Source organism: Dermochelys coriacea, chromosome 6 (assembly GCF_009764565.3).
Source record: "Dermochelys coriacea isolate rDerCor1 chromosome 6, rDerCor1.pri.v4, whole genome shotgun sequence".
In the NCBI taxonomy this organism is placed as follows: Eukaryota; Metazoa; Chordata; order Testudines; family Dermochelyidae; genus Dermochelys; species Dermochelys coriacea.
Window position 1 is genome coordinate 29,885,315 of NC_050073.1, and position 21,405 is coordinate 29,906,719.

Consider the following 21,405-nt stretch of genomic DNA (forward strand, 5'->3'; position numbering starts at 1 on the left):
CATCTTTTCTGCAAACCTGAAATGCAAGAGAGGGGCCTCAGGTAAGATCACTTCATCTGAATTCATTCATCTCACAGTAGAAACCAGAGCCAAAGCTAACCTAGATTTTATGCTCACTTACAGACCGCTAAAGGGTTCACAAGAGAGTTCACTGATACCTTGCCAGAGATGGTGGAGAGATACTCCAGACTTGTCATCCTAGGAGATTTAAACAAGGCCACAGATATAAAAGACCAGAAACTCATCTCCTCACTTCCCTCCCGAAGGTGTTCACGGGTCATCTCTGATTCCATCCACAAATCCAGTCACATCCTGGACCTGATCTTCAGGCTCTATGTTAGGATAGAGAACATCACAACCTAGTCCACTATTTTGGACTGATTGTTTATGATTAGGGAAGTGGTCTCAGACTTTCCATTGCCCACATAACAAGAAAGACCAGTGACCCTGATTCAACCATGAAGACTCATGGACTCCAACAAATTCCATAGCTTTCTAAAGAACAATAGTACCCCACATGTAGAATGAGGAGTTGAGGACCTGGTGAGTCATTGCCATTCCACAGTGGCCTCAGCCACTGCTGTGCTGGCCCCCAGTTGGTCCCCTATCCCCATCACCCATACACATCTTGGTTTTCTGACATTGTCTGTTCTGGATGAAGGGAGAAGGGGTGGAAACTTGAGTGCCGATAGTGGAAAACAAACCTGATTCAGATAGCGTGAAAAAAAATTCCTCAAAGCTTATGCTGTGGCTGTGTTACAGGCCAAGACCTCTGTTGAAGCTGCTAAATCCCACCCCAAAGAGCTATCCATTGTGGTAAACCTCTTCATCAGTCCTGAATGCCAACCTGCAATAGAGCCAAGCACCAAATACTGCAAAGAATGCCACTTTGCTGAAAAGATCATTTTGAGAAGCCGTCTCAAACAGCATGCATCTGCTCCACCTCCGCTCACCAGCCAACATCTCACCTGCATTTCCAGAGTTCAGTATATTCAATGAAGAAGTTTTGTATACCCTAAAGGAGACTCAGTGCAAGACTTGTGAATCTGCCCCATGCCCTTCTTGCTTGTGAAAGAGAGTTGTGAACAACTGGTGCCGCTCCTGACTGAAATAGCCAATGCCTCATTTAGAGAAGGAATCTTCCCTTGCTCCTTCAAACACCCAACAGTTTGACCAACACGTGAAGAAACCCACCCTGGATACTCAAGTCCTAGTCATTTACCATCCTGCATCAAACCTCCCATAGTTAAGCAAGTTCAGAGAAGAGCTAGCAAAAAGCTGACCATGCTCATTTAACGGACCCTAACATTCTGACCCAACACAGTCTGTATTCAGGGCAGGACACAGAACCGAAACTGCTTTATTGGCACGGACGGATAAACTCCTCCTTTCAATGGATAGGCATCCATTCTCATCCTGCTGGACCTCTCTGAAGTATTTGACACTGTTGACCATGAGATTCTGCTGTCTCGCCTGAGAGGGGCAACATGGGTCCAGGATAAGGCACAAAAATGGCTTGAGTCATCCCTGGAAGAATGTTTCCAGTGAGTAGTGATGGGAAACTGCAGTTCCATCATTAGACCCTCACTTGTGGAGTTTCACAAGGATCAATTTACTCTCTGGTACTTTTCAACATCTACATGCAACTAGTAGGTGAACTGGTTAGATGACATAGATTCAAGTGCCAACAATATGCAGATGATACACATTTCTACCTATCCGTTACCACATACAACCACACTACTTCTACCAAGATGGCCCAGTGGTGGTTGGATGAGATCAGTTCTTGGACGAAGAACAGTTGGCTGAAGCTGAACCTGAGCAAGGCAGAGGGGAGTATTTTGAAAAGCTTATAACCCCGGTGTAGTCTCCATGGGTTGAAGATGCACATCCACAATTGGTCAGTTTAGTCTGTAGTGTAGGAGTACTCTTCAATTCCTCACTGTTGCTGAATTCTGACATAGCAGCATCCACGAGTAATGCTTTCTACCATCTCTGTCTGGCTAGGAAACTCCATCCCATCCTGGCTGACTAAGACCTAGCCTCAGTTATTCATTCCTTCCCCTCTCGTCTGGAGTACAGCAATGCAATATATCTGGGCATGAAGCCTTCAGCACTTAGGAAACTCCAGTTAGTACAGAATGCTATAGCGCATCTCCTCAAAATCACAGTCTACCTGGAACATCTCAAACCTGTCCTTGACTCTCTCTATATTGGCTTCACATAGAATCTTGAATCAAGTTCAAGGTCTTCAAAGCATTCTGTGGCCTGGTTCCAGGTTACCCAAAAGATCTTCTAAAGCTCTAGGATGAAGACCATGATGGACAATTCTGCTCCTTTGCCCAGTGGAACTCTCAACAGTAAGAGTAAAGCTTGTCTGTGTGTGAGACAGAATTTTCTCCCGGGGTGATCCAAGACACTGGAATTAACTCCCCTAGAAACTAAGGAAGATCAAAAATCTCATCAATCCACTCCAAGTCCAAGGCACATTTCTTTGACTTTGCCTTCTCTAATATAAACACATAGCACCAGGTATATTTTTATTAAAAATAAATAAAGACACACATTATCTAAACAAGACACTTCACTGCAAGTGCTTCTCCCTCTGGGGAGAGGATGAGAGAACAAACAAAGTGACAGATGTGTAGTCATGTGGCTTAATGCACTACTGAAAGGTGTTTAATGAGCACTGTATAAAAACCTATATAGACAGGAATCCTCCCTATAAATGCTGAGCCTTTTCTTTTCCTTCTCCCTGATGAGACTCATAGACTTTAATGTCAAGAGGGACCATTGTGATAATCTATTCTGACCTTTGCAGATCACAGACCACAGAACCTCACCCACCCACTGCTATAATACACCCATAACCTCTGTCTGAGTTACTGAAGTCTAAAAACAACGAGGAATCCTTGTGGCACCTTAGAGACTAACAGATCTATATGGGCATAAGCTTTCATGGGCTAGAACCCACTTCATTGGATGCATGGAGTGAAAATACACGAGCAGGTATAAATACATGAAAGGATAGGGGGTTGCTTTACCAGTCTTACTGCAACTCACTCCCCAAACTACCTCACCCTGATTTCTCCCTCTGCCTCATTGCCAGCTTTCCCCCAGGCCCACTGATTGCTGCCAGAATGGTTTCTCCACTTACACAGGGGCCTTCCTGGCCTGGTTGAACACTAGTAGTTGAGAGATGGTCATCTGGAAGGGCATATCTCCAGGAATTAATAATGGTTTCTGGTACTGGGGAGGAGAGCAGTTCTGACCTGCTTTGTTTGTTGTTGTAACCCTCGTTAAACTAGACTGAGGTAGACTAGCTAACCCAGCAGACCCTGCTTTCCGCCTTTTGAAATAGCCATCTTCCAGCCACCTGGAAACTGGTTTGTTGTCTAACAGTTAAATTAGAAACACAAAGAGCTGAGTTCACGAACTGGTTGTGTGACATTCCTGCAGGTATTCTTTACACTTACAGTAAAAAAACTGACTTTAAGAAAACACTGTTGCTGGGCAGGTCTGGTTCCAGCTCCGCTCTTTTCTATCTGTAATCTGATGTGCGGTGTTCAAGGAAGGATTGTAGAAGCCATAGCACCACTACATTGCGACATGCACACATTTAAAACACACACATACATCCTTTTGGCAGGAAACTGACAAACTTTTCTAGAACTGCTGTTTTAAAGAATTACTTACAGTTTCCTCTGCCAAACAACTAACTGCTCTGAAGTTTCCTGGGAGTTAACGTCTGTCTCAGGGCTCTTTTTTTATTTCTGTCTTACAATAATGATCCCTGCCCCTCCCTTCCTTCCCCGCCCTCCAGCCTTTCCTGAGCATGTGGGGAGGCTACCAATATAAATAATTTATTACATGATTTTAAAAAACAAATCAATGTGGCTGTTATTAAGATAGATGAGTGTAAATTAGAAAATGTGGGGTGTGTAATTTTTTGATGCAGTTATACCATGGATGAATTTGAAACTATTTACTATTCTAAAGTGAAAAAACAACGAGAAGTCCTTGTGGCACTTTAGAGACTAACAAATTTATTTGGGCATAAGCTTTCGTGGGCTAAAACCCACTTCACCAGATACATGGAGTGAAAAATACAGTAAGGAGTATATATATTATAGCACGTGAAAAGATGGGAGTTGCCTTACCAAGTGGTGAGGGGGGTTGGGGGACAGTGCTAACGAGGCCAATTCAATCCTGGTGGAGGTGGCCTATTCTCAACAGTTGACAAGAAGGGGTGAATTAGCACTGACCCCCCACTTGGTAAGGCAACTCCCATTTTTTCATGTGCTGTAATACATATACTGCTTACTGTATTTTTCACTCCATGCATCTGATGAAGTGGGTTTTATCCCCTGAAAGCTTATGCCCGAATAAATTTGTTAGTTTCTAAGGTGCCACAAGGACTCCTCATTGTTTTTGCTGATACAGACTAACACAGCTACCACTCTGAAACCTATTCTAAGGTGCTGTGTTTAAAGTTCTATTACACAAAATAGATTTGTTTTAAAAAAAAAAAAAAAAATAAAGGCCATGTCAGTAATGAATTTGCTTTGGTATTTTGAAGAAGTAAACTAAAATGTCAGAAACAACTTTAAAAAGTTGTTTCTGCCCATGCAGAGTAATTGTTTTTATTAAAGAGTTTTAACTATGAAAAAGCTTTAAATTAAAAAAAATCCAATTTATATATTAAATCACTAAAACATTTTTGGCACTTTGTCAATTTCATCTTATAAATGTACAAATTGTATAATACGCTGACATTTGATAATATGTTGGGGTTTTTTTAAATTATCTAAATGCATATTTACATGTTAAAGAGCATTGAATGGGTAGGAGTCATTAAAAGCTAGTGAATAAATGATACAAATTGGTAAGCACCTTTAATCTAAATATTTACACAGTTTGAGAATTTTGTTGAAAGGCCATATAATTGCCCCAGTTCCAGCTAAATATTTAGTAACAATGATTCAGCTAATCTCAGTAGAAGATTTGTTAATTCAGTGTGTTCCTGATGTTTGTGTTCAAGCCACAGAATGGATTTACATGAAATACTTTTTCCCAATATGATCATGAGCTGTGGAAGAGACTACATGTGTTTTAAGGACCAAAGATTCTAAATATTTTTGTATTCTAAATCTGTCACTTTGATGCTGGTTGCAAAATGGAGAAGGATTATAGGCAGAGCAATTTAAAGAAAATACTAACAAATTTTTAAAAATACCAGTAAGCAGTTGGTAGTATGTCTCTAATTAAAAATACAAAAAATATATATTCCAAATGAAAGATTGAACCCCATTCTCTACTGTTTAGGTACATGCTAGAGTAATTTAATTCTGCATACCTAAACCGCCCCGTTCAGTAGAACATTATTGACTTCCTGTTCTAAACTGATGTATAGTAGTGCTATGTGCTGAAATGTAGCTACCATATTTACCCATAGAGGTGGCTACACATTAGTGATGGATTATCCATGCTTATAGTTTGTATCCTTATTTTAAGGACCCATGTCTGCAATCCGAATTAACAAGTCCCTTTTTACACAAGTAGTCCCAATGGCTTAGTAAGGTTGGCAGGATTTGGTGCTAAATTTATAAAGCATTTTTGTTTGTTTCAAGATGAAGGATTCCATAAAAATGTAGGATCATTTTCTTGGAACACCCACAATACTTAGATGGCAGGATCAAGCCCTAAAATGTTAAAACATTTTCTTGGGGGTTTATGTGGTTCTATTGGGCACACCAGTGGAGCTCCATAATAACAAAAATTAAATTAAAATAGTTAATTTCATGGTACCATATTGGTTAAAAAAATAATATAAAACAGTTCCAAATAAATCTTGTAAAATGGACACAAAACACATCAATATTTAACTGTTGAGGGCATAGCTGCAGTTCTCTGCAAATCCTTCATACAGCAGGATATTATGTTGTCTGTATACTGTTTATCAAAAGAATGTTTGGAAAAATGTGTACAATCAAACCCTAACCCCTTTGTGAGATGTTAACGTTATTAACAAAGGCCCTGATTCTGCAATTTTCATCCACTTGGGTAAGACCCCTGGGCACGTGACTCCTAGTGGTCATTCGGATCCACCCAAGTGGATATGAGTACAGGATCAGGACTAAAGACAGTAAAATCAAAATAAAACTCTGCTCAAGCCTTCTCCCAGACTTGGCTTCTTCTAGGGGTCAGCCCACATTCTAAATCCTCACTTTTTAAATATTGGTGAGGTTACAAATCACTTCCCTCAGTAATTCAGCAGAACCAATTTAACTATTTTCCCAACACCTGCTGACAGGGTGGAGTGTTTCAGGCAAAGACTGCCAGCCTCTTACATATTTCAGTATAAATTTATTTCTTTCCTTCCCATAATATTTAGGACACAGTTTTAGTTCTTAAATACCAAATAATTATTAAAAAAACCCACAATTTTTAAATGCTTTAATTAAGATTGACTAAGAGAATGAATTGCTTTGTGCTACAACTCTTCAAAATCAGTTTATGTTGCATGTAAAAGTTTACATACTAGAAGTTAAAATTAATTTTATGAAATAAAGTGAGCACTGTTGATTAATTTATTTCTATAAAATGCTGGTCTTCTTTGCGTCTTCCGCAATATTTGCACATCTTTGTGTCATCATGCATTTATACAGTCCTTAATAGAAAAATTACATTCTTCAAATATGTATCCGTGTTAATCGCACTGTATGTATTCATGCACCAGATGTGTGAGAAATGAGGGTTTCTTTGAATAATAGTGTCTATCTGGGGCCACTTATGCCTTCTGTGCCTCCTCATGCCCTCATATGAGGGCATAAAGGGCAGTGTGGCTGCGATCCTCCCTCAGTTCCTTCTTACCACCCATAGCAAAAAGATGGAACCTGGCAGTGTCTGATCTGCTAATTTTAGCTTTGGCTAAACCTTCTTGAAGATCCTCTAAATATAATATCGAATATCTTCAGAAGTCTTCTGATTACCTTGTTTTTTCGACTGCAGTGATAATTTAGGCCTATCTTGACTAACCGCTAGATTCCTCCCTCACCTCCCAAGCACTCCCTGTACAATACTTCTTAACATGGGAGTCTCAAAAATTGCAGGCTTTAAGCCGTGTCCATCCTGCAATTGACTAATTTTCTTAAAAGTAAGTGCCTTATCTGTCTAGGAGAATCACGCATAATGACAGAGGCTCAGTGTGCCTGTCATTCTCTGCTGAGTTGCATAAGTCACAAGACCTGAGGCTGAAACTCAGTCTTCTGGAACGATCCATGAAGGTCTCCTTGAACCTTGAGGAGTTGAGCTCCAAAGTATTCTGCTAATGGACAAGTCAGTGTTTATCCAGCACCCTGTCTACCAGACAAGCTACACTGAATACCAATGCAGGGAAAATGGAGCCGAGAAAGGGCCAGGCATTAGCACTAAAGCCAATCCCAACATCCCTTTCATTGAATTGGGCACTAACACCTTCATAGTTGACCCCAAAAGGGACCACTCTGAATGGGACACCAAAAGGGATTGCTCCAAGTAGAGCTTGGACATAAGGGCAGACATTGCAAATCCTTCAAAGGGAAATCCACCAGGCCTTGCTCAGTTTCAAGGGCTAGAGAGAAGGAGTATCCTAAAATGCAAAAGACCTTGCCAGTCCTGATCTTGGCTCCAGTGGTGCCCCCGTTGGTGTTGACGTCAAACATAGAATAAACTTGGGGAGAACTGGAACAGCCATTGATGCCAAAGCACCTGCTAGTGCCAGGTCAGATACGCATACCATACACTTCGGCAGCACCCCAGAGGAAATCTATTCCTCACCATCGGCAGAGCAAACGTTCTCCCTATCTTCAAGTAGAAAATCTTCTCCAAGGTGGTCACTAGTCAGCACCATGGAAAGGTCTGTCAGCTTTCCCTGTAGGCCTGCACCACCACGGATTCATAAGGAAGGGTACTGGACTAGCCAGCACCTGGTGAACAAACTGTACTTGTATGTTATGCTTCCATGGCTTAAATAAGGTTACTGGGGTCCACCAGCCACTTTTTGACAAACTTGAGGAAGAGGTCACTCTACCTGTCAGCATCTCTTGCCAGACCACATATGCCAAAGTACCAGGAGGAATCGAATCTGTGGGCAGAGCAATGCCAATGCTCTGTATTACCACCAAAACATCAGTAGAGTTCAGGGGAAGAGGGTTCTATTCCTAGTATTTCCTCATTCCAAAGAAGAAAGGGGGTCTTCATGCTATTGAGGGGACTCAATGAATACTTTTGTTGCCTCAGGCTCAACATAGTAACAGTTGGTTCCATCGCTCCATCTCTCTGAGCTCAAGGCTGGTTCAGAGGTCTGTACTTGCAGTATGCATACTTTCATATAGCTATCATCTGCCCCTCAGAAGAATCTAAGATAAATAGCGAGGCCCAACCATTAATCAGAGAGGATCCTCCCCTTCAGATTCTTCTCTGCGGTAAGAGTCTTCATGAAATACTTTGCAGTAGAGGCAACACATTTAAGGAGGCAGGGAATCCATGTCTACCTGTACCTTGATGATTGGCTCATCAGAGTCTGTTCCCAACGGGGATTGCAACAACTTTGGGATACATCTTTTTCCTGCTCTCTCAACTAAGACTCCTTGTGAAGAAATCCTTGCACCATCGCAGATAAGAGTTTATAGGTGCTTTGATCAGTTCCACATCAGCCAGAGCCTGCCTACCAGAAGACCAATTCCAGTCTCTCCAGTGGGTGGCAAACAACCTAAAATTGAATGGTGGTGCACACATGTCTGGGTATCTACAGCCACAGGTTTGTGTGCATGTAGATGACACTGTTTGCCAGTCTTCACCGCCAACCATTATAACTGTGGCTGAGGTCCATGTACTCCCCGTCCAGGCATCACATGAAAAGGAGGGCCACTGACCTGCCTCTCGTCCTACAAGAGATCCCTTGGTGCTAAGACCCAGTGAACATGTGGAAAGGGGTTCCCTTCTTTGTTCCCTTCCCAGCTGACACTTGCCACATACACTGCAGGAACAGCCTGGTTGCCCACCTGAGCCATTTGCAGGTGCAAGGGACGTGGTCTCCGGGTGATGTAAATTTTATATATGAATGTCCTGGAGCTGAGAGCTATCAGACTAGCCTGTAGAGCATTCCTGCATGTTCTGCGGAACACCACAATGCAAATCCTAACTGATAACATGTCCACTATGCACTATATACATACCAAACAATGAGGTGCCTGATCATCCCATTTCTGCCAGGAAGCCATCTGACTCTGAATGTTGTGTCCCCAACACAATATTACCCTGCTTGCTATATACCTACACAGGGTTGGCAATGATCTGGCAGACTTCTTAACCAGGCATGCAATGACCTGCCACAAATCATCACTGTAGGGTCTATCATGGTGCCATTATTCCATCAATGGGGAACCCCCTCAATAGACTGGTTTGACACAAAAGACAACACTAAATGACCAAACTTCTGCTTAAAAGAAGGTGAGAGTCTTGGCTCATTACAGCTGCTTTTTCTTCCTTTTGGTGGTCTTGAGGGATGCTATATGCTTTTCCACTGATTCCCCTAATCCCCAGGATAATATCCAGGATCAGGTGAGACAAATTTGCGGTCATCCTGATAGCCCCTGACTGGCTAAGGCAGTTTTGGCTGTCAGACAAGATACAGATGTTCATGTAGCCTCCCCATTCCTCTGAGCCTGTCTGGACATAATATTTTAGAATCAACATCAGAACTTGCACCCAGATCTGCAGTGGTTGCAATGATGGCTTGGATATTGTCTGGGTGAGCACTACTGACAAGAGACTGGTCTCTGAAGGTTAAGAAAATTCTCTTCCAAAGCACGAAATCTTGTAGCAGGAAGATTTACTTCCTCCTAATGGAAAAGATTTTCCATATGAGTATTCTAAAATAATATGGACCCAGTAGAGGTACAGATACCAAAGTTCCTTGACTATACACAGCTACTAAAACAGGCTGGACATTTAACTCTTTCAAAGTCCACCTACCAGCAATATCAGTATGTACACCTTGGTAGAGTCACAGTCTATCTTCTCGCATCCAAAGGTATTGAAATTCCTTAAGGGCCTCCTTCACGCCTACCCTCCAGTTAGAGACCCTACTCCTTTGAGGAATCTCTGTTATCCTCCTGCAACTCACAAAACCACCCTTTTAACCACTGTTGGATTACTCAGTACACGGTGCCGTCAGGATGGTCTTTCTGGTGGCCATCACTTCAACCCCAGAGAGTCAGGGAGCTTCCAAGCCCTCATGGGTTGTGTGGCCTACACCTCATTCTGTAGGGACAAGGTGGTGTTGAGACCACATCCCAGGTTTATCCTTAAGGTAGTCTCAATCCTTCACCTGAACCAATAAATTGCCTTGCTAGTCTTCTTCCTGAAGCCACATTCTGGATCTTGCCAGGGCCTTAAAAGACCAATACTTCCCAGCTATCTTCCCGCCTCTTTGTGGCCATTTCCAGCCCATTTAAGGGCCAAACCATCTGATCACTGAGAATCTCCAAGTGGATTTCAAAGTGCATTTCCACTTGCTGTCAACTGGTTGGCAGGCCTCATTGATGCACACACCACTAGGGCAGGGGTTCTCAAACTTTTTCTTTCTGAGATCTTCCCAACATGCTATAAAAATTCCACGTGCTGCAATAACTGGTTTTCTACATATAAAAGCCAGGGCGGCATTAGGGGGTAGCAATTGGGCAATTGCCTGGGACCCCAATCCACGGGGCCCCCATGAAACTACATTGCTTAGGCTTCGTCTTCAACCCTGGGTGGCAGGCCTCAGGGATCTGGGTTTCAGCCCCATGCAGTGAGACTTAGGCTTTCTGCCCTGGGCCTCAGCACATCTAATGCTGGCCCTGCTTGGAGGCCCACCTGAAACCTGCTCGAGGCCCCCTTGGGGGCTCCGGACCCCTGTTTGAGAACTACTGCACTAGGGCATAGCCTGAATCTACCACCTACTTCAGGAACATTCCAGTTTCTGAGATCTGTATGGCTGCAATGTGGAGCAACCCACTGTTTTATTTTGTTTTTGTTAAACATTATTGCCTTGACATGGCAGCCAGGGCAGATGCCAAGTTCAGGAGGCAGTGCTACAGTCATTGTTCGACTAATGTAACTGGAACTCCTCATTCCCACCATCCAGGGGACACTGACACATTCTCTAAAAAGGTTTCAGAGTAGCAGCTGTGTTAGTCTGTATTTGCAAAAAGAAAAGGAGTACTTGTGGCACCGTAGAGACTAACAAATTTATTTGACCATAAGCTTTCGTGAGCTACAGCTCACTTCATTGGATGCATACCTACAGTAATTGTGGCTCTTTGAGATGTTGTAGTCAGTGTGGATCCCATAACTTATATCCCCGGTTTTCAGAGTCCTCAGCAACATTGACTTTGAATTGTGAGGGAACTGATAGAGGCTGATCGCTTCCTGCCCTTTATGTCCTTGTATGGGAACATGCGGTGGCAAAGGGTATATGAAGACACTGTTGTTCAAAGATGTTCTAGCTCTGCATGCATAAGGCACGTGTGAACCAACAGCGGGATCCACACTGATTACAGTATCTTGAAAGTAAGACTGGGCTAAAATATGATATAAGAAATACATGTAAATCATTAAACAGGCACTTTAGAATCCTAAATTTAATCTCAATCCAGTTACTTATTTTTGTAGTGGTTTATAACTTTACCTATATACATTTCTATATTTGTTCCAGGTGAAAGACCATTCAAATGTCCCTTTGAAGGCTGTGGAAGGTCATTCACAACATCCAACATTAGAAAAGTTCACATCAGGACACATACTGGTGAAAGACCCTATTACTGTACAGAACCAGGTTGTGGGAGAGCATTTGCCAGTGCAACCAATTACAAGAACCATGTGAGAATACATACAGGTACGTGAATGACATTTTGTTTGAAGAGCAATTTCCTTTTTAGCTGCTGTGATTTTCTCCTTGGTGGACCAGTTGTTGCTGCATATCAGAACTGGGGTAGAAAGTTTTTTTTATAGTGATGTGTCATGTTTTTTTTTTTAATTTTATTTAACCCTTTTCTCCCCTTTGACCAGCCACAAATAGTCACTGTAGGGTGTATCATGGAGCCATTATTCCATCAATGGGGGACCCCTGGATTGACTTGTTTGCCCCAGGAGACAACACCAAATGACCAAACTTCTGCTTAAGAGGAGGTGTGACTTTCTCATCCTGCTCTCAACACAGTTGTACCTAGGGCCTAATCCAAAGCCATTTGAAGACAATGGAAAGACTTTAAAGGGCTTTGGATCAAACCCTTAGTCCCCGAGTTTCACCTTTATTGTTAAGTAATGTAAAGCACAAACCTCAGCCTGATGTTGGCTGTTCCTAGAATTTTTCTCTCTTGGGGTACTCTGTCCCTGCCCTTAGTTCCCCCTTCCTTGTGGAAAGAATCAAAATCTGCTGCTGCTCTTCGAGAGATGTCCCTGTGGGTGCTCCACTCCAGATGTTGGTGCACCAAACGGACTCCTACCAGGCCTGTCTCGTCAGTGCTGAACACGGCTCAGCACATACAATACTCCGGGGATCTCTGGCACCACATGTACCCCAGCTGCTGCTGGTATGCACTGTTCCGGTGCCAAGGCTATGGGCTTAAAGTTGCCTGCCTCTTCTAATATGGCACCGCACAGCACTGCAAAGGACTCGGTGCCAATTCGGCTGAGGCTGCCCATGCCACACAGAAGTATAGTTGCTGTCACAGCGCCGACACCTCAACCACCTATGACTCCGCATATGGCGCTACACCAATCGGCACTGGCTGACCATGCGGCACCGCCGCTGCACCCAGCAGAATGTATTCCGGCTCCTTCTACCTCTGCACCACAATTTATTCATTCCAGCAATTTGCTAATTTCGCCAACTCCAGATTCCCCATTACTTTTTAACAATCTCTCACTGGAACTGTCGTCTAAGGAGACTGAGGCCCTCGTATTCTAGGGTCTTACCACCCTGGTATGGACACCTGTGGATGGGACCACCCATGCCCTTCCCCGGACAATGGCATTACTGGAACCCGTGGGGGTCCTACAGCAGGCACCACAGTAGCCGGCACAGCCCATGCAGAGGCAACACTAGATCTCCTCCTGTACCCATGCACACTTCTGTGATGGATGGATGGGAGCAACCGGCAATGGTGCACGCAGACGAGGAGGCACCTGAATCCTCTCCTAAATAATAATAATTCTTCCACCTTACCGGACAAGGGCTATTATGCCCCCAACAACAGCAGATGATTTTATTCGTTTTCAGGACCTCTTCAAAAGAGTGGCTAATGAGTTCAAGATTACTCTGGAGGAGGTGTCAGAGACTCAACATGAGCTGATTGACCTATTACAACCTTTGACCTCCTCCAAGATTGCCCTACCTATTAATGGAGCCATTATGGACCCTGTCAAGAATATCTGGCAAACCCCAGCCACCATACACCCTACCTACAAAAGGGGAGACCGAAAATTCTATGTTCCCTCCAGGGGCTCAGAATTCCTTTTCATGCACCCAGCACCAAATTCACTGGTAGTAGAAGCAGCCAACCAATTGAACAAACAGCAGCATTTTCAGTCCACTCCATCTAATAATAGCAAAAGAATGGACCTACTCGGCCGCAAAGTTTATGCTTCATCCATGCTATAATTTAGCATGCCAAACTACGTGGCCCTACTGGCCAAATATGATCACAGAAATTACGGGAAACTCATGGACTTTATTAATGACATCCCAGAGGGCAAGAGACAACAATTCAAAGCAGTAGCCTCTGAAGGACAGATTATTTCCCACACAGCATTGCAGGCTGCCCTCGATGCTGCAGTCACAGCTTCCAGGTCCACCGCGATGGCCGTAGTGATGCATCAAGCTTCATGGTTTACCTCTTCTTCTTCTTCTTTCCCACGCGAGATACAAAACACCATGGGGACTCTCCCTTCGATGGCGAGAAGTTATTTTCAGCAAAAACCAACAAGGTGCTGCACACCATGAAAGATTCCAGAGGGACGCTCAGATCCCTAGGCATCCATACAATAGCAACTAGAAGAACACAATACAGGTATCAGCCTTAACCAACACACATGATACGTGGCCTACACACAACAACAACAGAGGCCATACAACCGCCAGAGGCAACACTCCCAGAGACCCAGGCATCAACGACGATGCCCCACACCGTCCCAATCCCCGCCATCTAATAAGCAGATTTGAAGCCTTGGTCGAGGGTATAGAAGACCTTCCACCCATTCCAGCACTTATACTTTTCATCCAACCTTTTGGTCACCGTTTGCTCCCATTCTACCACAACTGGCGAGATATGGACAGATGGGCCCTAGAAGTCATCCGATTGGGCTATTCCATCCCTTTCCTGTCCATACCTCCCACCCACCTTCCACACTGTCCTTCTTTAGGGACTCCTGTCATGACCACTTGTTCTACCAAGAGGTGCAAGATCTTCTACAAATAGGAGCAGTGGAGATGGTGCCCAATCAGTACAGGGGAAAGTGTGTTTATTCTCAATAATTTTTGACAGAAAAGAAAAGTGGGGGATGGCAACCCATTCTCAACCTCAAGCGACTGAACAAGTTCGTCGAAAAAGAAAAAATTCAAAATGGTTACCCTCGCAACCATAATTCCAGCGCTGGAGCAGGGAGATTGGTTTTCAGCCCTTGAAAACTGCAGGATGCTTATTTTCATGCAACTATACACCCTGCCCACAGATTTGTCTCAGATTTTTTCTCAGATTTGTCATGGGCTCAAATCACTAGGTTCTGCCCTTTTGGCCTCTCAACAGCACCCCATGTCTTTTTCCAAGATTCTCACGGTGGCAAGAGCACACCTACCAAAAAAAGGAGTCCTAATTTTTTCTTACCTGGATGATTGCCTGCTGAAGGCGCAGACTCTTGAGGAGGCCATCCAAGCCACGCAGATGACCATCAACTGCTTCCAGGGTCTTGGCCTACAAATAAAAAAAAAAAATTCCACATTAACTCCTACTCAACGATTAGAGTTCATAGACACTCATCTTGATTCCATAACCGGATTTACATAATGTCCCATCCGACGAATTCAGTACCATAAAGAATCTTGTTGCCAAGTTGCAAGACAGCCCACAAGTCACTGTTTGGGACTGTGTGCAACTTCTCAACCATCTGGCCTCTTGCGGTTTTTTGTGGCCTTTTGTGGTCAAGAATGCATGCCTCTACATGCGGTGCCTGCAGAGTTGGATGACTGTCTACAGACCAAATGTGCACAGCCTAAACATGCTTCTGTCCATACCTACCGAAGTCAAGGACTCACTCACTTGGTGGACTTGTCCACACAACCTCTGCTCTGGAGTCCCTTTCGTGCAGGAGTCCCCCTCCGTTATAATTACCATGGATGCTTCCCTCATGAGCTGGGGAGCACACATGGCACACCACACCACTCAGGGACTCTGGTCCCCTAGAGAAGCCTCACTACACATAAATCCTTTAGAGCTCCAGGCGGTCCGCAACACCTGCCTCCAATTTCTCCCATACATCCAGAACCAACATATCAGGCTTATGACCCACAACATCGTCTACATGTTTTATGTAAACAGACAAGGGGGAGCTCGATCCCACTCACTCTGCATGGAGGCTATGAAACTTTGGAATTGCTGCAGATCTTGGGAGACAGACCAGTCCTTGCTTCCAGACAGCCCCCCAACCTGAAGCAAATACTCACCAGCAACCACACACCACACAACAGAACCACTAACCCGGGAACCTATCCTTGCAACAAAGCCCATTGCCAACTCTGTCCACATATCTATTCAGGGGACACCATCATAGGGCCTAATCACATCAGCCACACTATCAGAGGCTCGTTCACCTGCGCATCTACCAATGTGATATATGCCATCATGTGCCAGCAATGCCCCTCTGCCATGTACATTGGCCAAACCAAACAGTCTCTACGTAAAAGAATAAATGGACACAAATCAGACGTCAAGAATTATAACATTCAAAAACCAGTCGGAGAACACTTCAGTCTCTCCAGTCACTCGATTACAGACCTGAGGGTGGCTATCCTTCAACAAAAAAACTTCAAAAACAGTCTCCAGTGAGAGACTGCTGAATTGGAATTAATTTGCAAACTGGATACAATTAACTTAGGCTTGACTAGAGACTGGGAATGGATGAGTCATTACACAAAGTAAAACTATTTCCCCATGTTATTTCTCCCCTCCACCCCACCCCCCACTGTTCCTCAGACGTTCTTGTTAACTGCTGGAAATGGCCCACCTTGCTTGTCACCATGAAAGGTTTTCCTCCTTTCCCCCCCACCCCCCGCTGGTGATGGCTCATCTTAAGTGATCACTGTCCTTACAGTGTGTATGATAAAACCCATTGTTTCATGTTCTCTGTGTGTATATAAATCTCCCCACTGTATTTTCCACCGAATGCATCCAGTGAAGTGAGCTGTAGCTCACAAAAGCTTATGCTCAAATAAATTTGTTAGTCTCTAAGGTGCCACAAGTACTCCTTTTCTTTTTCCCTCCAACACAGTATCCAAATTTCAGCCTCCTACATAACTGGTTTACTACACACCACTGCTGATGAGCTGAACAGATCTTTTCCTGCAGATCATGAATGGGAGATAAACGATACTATCCTACACAACATATTCAAAATACGGGGCAACCCGCAACTGGATCTTTTTGCAACCACAACCAACAAGAAATGCCCAGGGTGGGCCTAGGAAAGTACTCAGGGGCAGATGCATTCATCATCAAATTGAGCCACAATTTCCTATACGCATTCTCCCTGATACCACTTCTTCCCAGGGTATTACAAAAAATACAAGCGGAGAGGGCCTGGATCAGACTAATAGCCCCTACGTGGACCAGACGGGCATGGTACCTATTTTTAACGAGATGTCGGTTTGTCTGCCGATTCCACTCCTTCCCCCCCCCGCACCTATTAACACAATGCAGGGGTCAACTACACCATGCCAGCATAACGATGCTGCACCTCAAAGCATGGCTCCTCAATGGCTCTCTAATGAGGAACTAGACTGCTCTGAACAGGTACAAAGAGTATGTTACATAGGTGGTATGTGTGGATTTTGTTCTACTATCTCCATAAATGGACTAGGTTCACTCACTGGTGCTCCATCAAGCAAACAGCTTGTGCTTCCTCCTCTCTTTCACTAATGCTAGACTGTCTTTTAGAACTTAAACTAACTGGGCTCTCCTTTAGCTCCATAAAGGTACATTTAGCAGCAATTACGGTGTTTCACAATCAGACTGGAGACACTACTTACTTTGCCCACCCCATCACAAAGGGGTTCCTCAAAGGTCTCCAGATGCTGCAGCCGGACATTAGATCACCCACTCAACCCTGGGACCTGAATTTGGTCCTCACATCCATGATGCACCATTCATTTGAGCCGCTTGCAACATGCTCCCGCCTACATCTGTCCATAAAAACTGCATTTTTATTTGCCAATACATCTGCCAGATGTGTAGAGAACTTGGAGCGCTTATAGCTGATCTACCGTACACTATATTTTTTTAAGGACAAAGTTACGCTCTGAATGCATCCTAAATTCTCCCAAAGGTGCGTTCCTCCTTCCACCTCAATGAACCTATCAATCTAACAGCTTTCTTTCCTAAACTGCATGCGAACACTTTTGAATCAGCAATGCACACACTCGACGTGCACAGATCATTGTCCTTTTATTTCGATAGGAGTAAGCCTGGCTTCCCCTAAACTTTTCATTTCAATTGCAGAACGATCCACAGGTAAATCCCATCTCTACCCAGATAATATCCAATTGGATAGCAGACTGTTATGCTACCAACTAAAGAAGATGAATCCTCCAACTTCTGTTAGAGCGCACTCCACCAGATCTCTGCCAATGTCTGTGGCATTCTTATGTAACAATCCCCTCACAGATATTTGCAAGCCGCCACCTGGACTTCAGAGCATACCTTTGCTTAACATTATACTCTTACTCAGGGTCCCCAGACCAACATTCAAATGGGCCGAGCTGTGCTGTCTACAGCTTTCTTACTAGGTCCGAAGTCCCTACCTCCTTAAGAGATACTGCTTTTCAGCCACCTGGAGTGGAGCACCCACAGGGGCATCTCTCGAAGAAGAGGAGGTTACTCACCTGTGCAGTAACTGACGTTCTTCAAGATGAGTGTCCCTGGCTGCTCCACTACTCGCCCTCCTCCCCTCTACTTCGGAGTTTGGAGCGGTCTCCATTGTAGAAAAGGAACTGAGGAGCCCGGGCCGCACATGCGCTATTGAGAGATAGTCGGCGAATTAAGTAGGCACCACGCATGTGCGGCCCATGTGAGTACTGCTGTAAAAATCTTGGAACGAAGGCGCAGGGGCGCACCAACACCTGGAGTGGAGCACCCACAGGGACACTCATCTCGAAGAACGTCAGTTACTACACAGGTGAGTAACCTCCTTTTCCGGACCTAACAGGATCCGCTTGGTCTAGCTGCTAGGATGAATCAGCAGAAGTAACGCTGCCTCCATGTGCAGGGTCCTACAGCCCTGTAGCCATGATTTTTTGTATCCTCCTGTTTTTCACTGTTAGCAGGGATGAATAAATCTCTTGGAGTTGAAGATTTTGTATACTTCTTTAACTGGTTTTTGGTTTGAGTTTGTGTTACGTTGATTTTACGTGACGAATGTCATTTTTATTTAGCCTTAATCATTTTAATATATAAATCCCATAAAATTTCTGTAGAGCTAAAGAGACTGAGGTTTGGGACTCTAACTTACCAGACCAAATAACATTTAATCTTTGAGGATAATTGTAAATCTTCCTATGAAGTCAGAAGGGCAGCTGCTGTAAAGAGTTAGGGCAGAATTGTGAATACTGTGCCAAACGGAGGGCTGTACTGGCATCTTGCCAGGAGCTTGGAGGGCCATATATTGTTTTCATATCGTGAAGCAGATTGCAGCTGCCCTCATCTTTAGTGTGAATATCTGGCACATGAAAAGTAGGAGATCCAGTATGCATAGTCCATCTTGATCTGAATGGCCTCCTCAGATTGCCTGGTAGGGCCAGCTTATTGTGGCAGCACATTGGTATTAAAGAGGACAGTCATGCATTGCATTGTGACCATTGCTGCTGCATTAGGGAAGGAAGCTGGAGAATGCCTGACTGACCTGGGTGGTAGTAAAATTGGGCCATTAAACATCTGTGAAAGTGGCAGGATATTTATTGTCAGGGTTTTCCTGCATATCCTGGTTATAATTTTCTTCATCCCTTTTGTCTTTCCCTGTAGGTGAGAAGCCCTATGTCTGCACGGTTCCTGGCTGTGACAAACGTTTCACAGAATATTCCAGTTTATACAAACACCATGTTGTACATACTCATTCCAAACCATACAACTGCAATCACTGTGGGAAAACATACAAGCAGATTTCCACACTTGCTATGCACAAGCGAACAGCGCACAATGACACAGAGCCAATTGAAGAAGAGCAGGAAGCTTTCTTTGAGCCGCCTCCAGGTTTGTATTTGATGTTCCCAGTCTCTGATCTTCCTCCCATAGTAGCAAAATAAAAGATTGCATCCAGCACACACCTATGACTATCAGTATTCCACAGAGCCAGGGGAATTTAAAAGACAGGTGTGATATTTTCTTTATTAATACTTTGCACTAACTAGCATCTTTTATCTGAGAGTACTGAAGTGCTTTACAAACACTAAGTAAACCTCAAAATACCCATGTGAGGCACAGCAGGTAGGTATTACTATAACCATCTTATAGCTAAGTAAACAGGCACTGAATGCATCCGATGAAGTGAGCTGTAGCTCACAAAAGCTTATGCTCAAATACATTTGTTAGTCTCTAAGGTGCCACAAGTACTCCTTTTCTTTTTGCGAATACAGACTAACACAGCTGCTACTCTGAAACCAGGCATTGAGAGAGTAATTGACTTGGTCATTTTGGTCATAAAACAAGTCCATGGCAGAGCTGAGAATAAAACAGAAACAGCCTTCCTGTGCTCTAACCGCTAGATCACACCATCTATGAATATCATATTGAAGCAGGCCTGAGGATGGACAAAATATTTATATTACATCCTAAAGGATTCTTCTAAGTATATAAAACACCATGCGTGAGAGTCTATGCTGTGATCTTAAAGGCGTAATGCTGGAGAAGGGAGGGGAAAAAAGTGGCTTCACACTATCTTTGCACCCTCTTGATTTTGAGCTACTCCTGAGACCAAAGTGGGCTGCCCTAAAGTTACAACAGCCTTTCTGGGCTGCCCTATGGGTAGTGGGACTGTTGAAAATGCCCACAGTGCTATGCTTTATGGATCTGCCCCCAGCACAGCCCATACAAGATGTCCATTTACTGTTGGCAAGCAGTTTTTCAGTATGTAGGAGCACTATCTAGAAAACAGTCTTTACGGTACTTTAGACAGTTAAATCCAGTCAGAGTAAAAAGTCAGACTGATTGGAGTATGAAAAAATGCATTTTCTTATTGCAAGAAAACAAACGTAATTTTTTACATTCTTATTTTAGCTGGTGTTGGGGTTGAATACAGGGTAGACGTAAATAAGTGATCTATCCTGACTGGAAAAGCAGTTTTACTATTTGTATATGGGAGACTGCAGTGAAACCCCTCTTAAGTAAATTGCCGCATTCTGATTGCTACTTACAAAGGAAAGATTAGAATGGAAGATTTCTATTTGCCAAGGTTAAATATTTGTTAAGATAATATACTGTTATATCAGTCCTCACACAATGATGCCACTCTACTCCTCTGAGGTTCAGTGTGTTCGTTAATGAATACTTCTTTTAATGGGCTGCCGATTGAGTTTACATCAAACCTTAGTATGTAAAGGTTAATGTTTAATTAAATGAATCACAGTATTGTTTGTCCCCCTTTTTAATATTCTCTTTGCTTATAAACTAAGTAAATATGCCTTAAATACCAAAATGTCTATTTTCTTTTCAATGCACAGGATTTATATGCATTATTCCCCATTTAAAAAGTATGCCCCAGACCTAGTAAAACAGTCATTTGAGGAATTTTGATTTGATTTCAATATCAGTTTCATTTCCTTCTCTCTCTCTCCCCTCGTTACAACTCAGAATTTAAAACTTTTTATCCAAAAGTTTCTTTTTTAGTTTTTAGGTTTACTCTTATTACTATTAGTATTTGCTATATGTAACATATCCTCCTGTCTTCCTTTTATGAAATAGATCAAGGTGAAGATGTTCTAAAAGGCTCCCAGATAACCTATGTGACAGGTGTAGACGGGGAGGATGTCGTTTCCGCACAAGTTGCTACAGTTACTCAGTCAGGGCTGGGTCAACAAGTTGCATTAATTTCCCAGGATGGGACCCAGCATGTAAGTAT

At 43.5% G+C, this 21,405-nt stretch overlaps 1 protein-coding gene across 1 annotated transcript in view; it reads left to right on the top strand.

Annotated features, from left to right (window-relative positions):
* The window catches only part of ZNF143 (zinc finger protein 143), a 74,251-nt gene that overhangs the window by 38,935 nt on the left and 13,911 nt on the right, over positions 1 to 21,405 (top strand). The window contains exons 11-13 of the mRNA XM_038406033.2: positions 11,741 to 11,920; positions 19,314 to 19,541; positions 21,249 to 21,397. Of these exons, the coding sequence (XP_038261961.1) occupies positions 11,741 to 11,920; positions 19,314 to 19,541; positions 21,249 to 21,397 (557 nt within the window). The remainder of the gene's footprint in view (positions 1 to 11,740; positions 11,921 to 19,313; positions 19,542 to 21,248; positions 21,398 to 21,405) is intronic.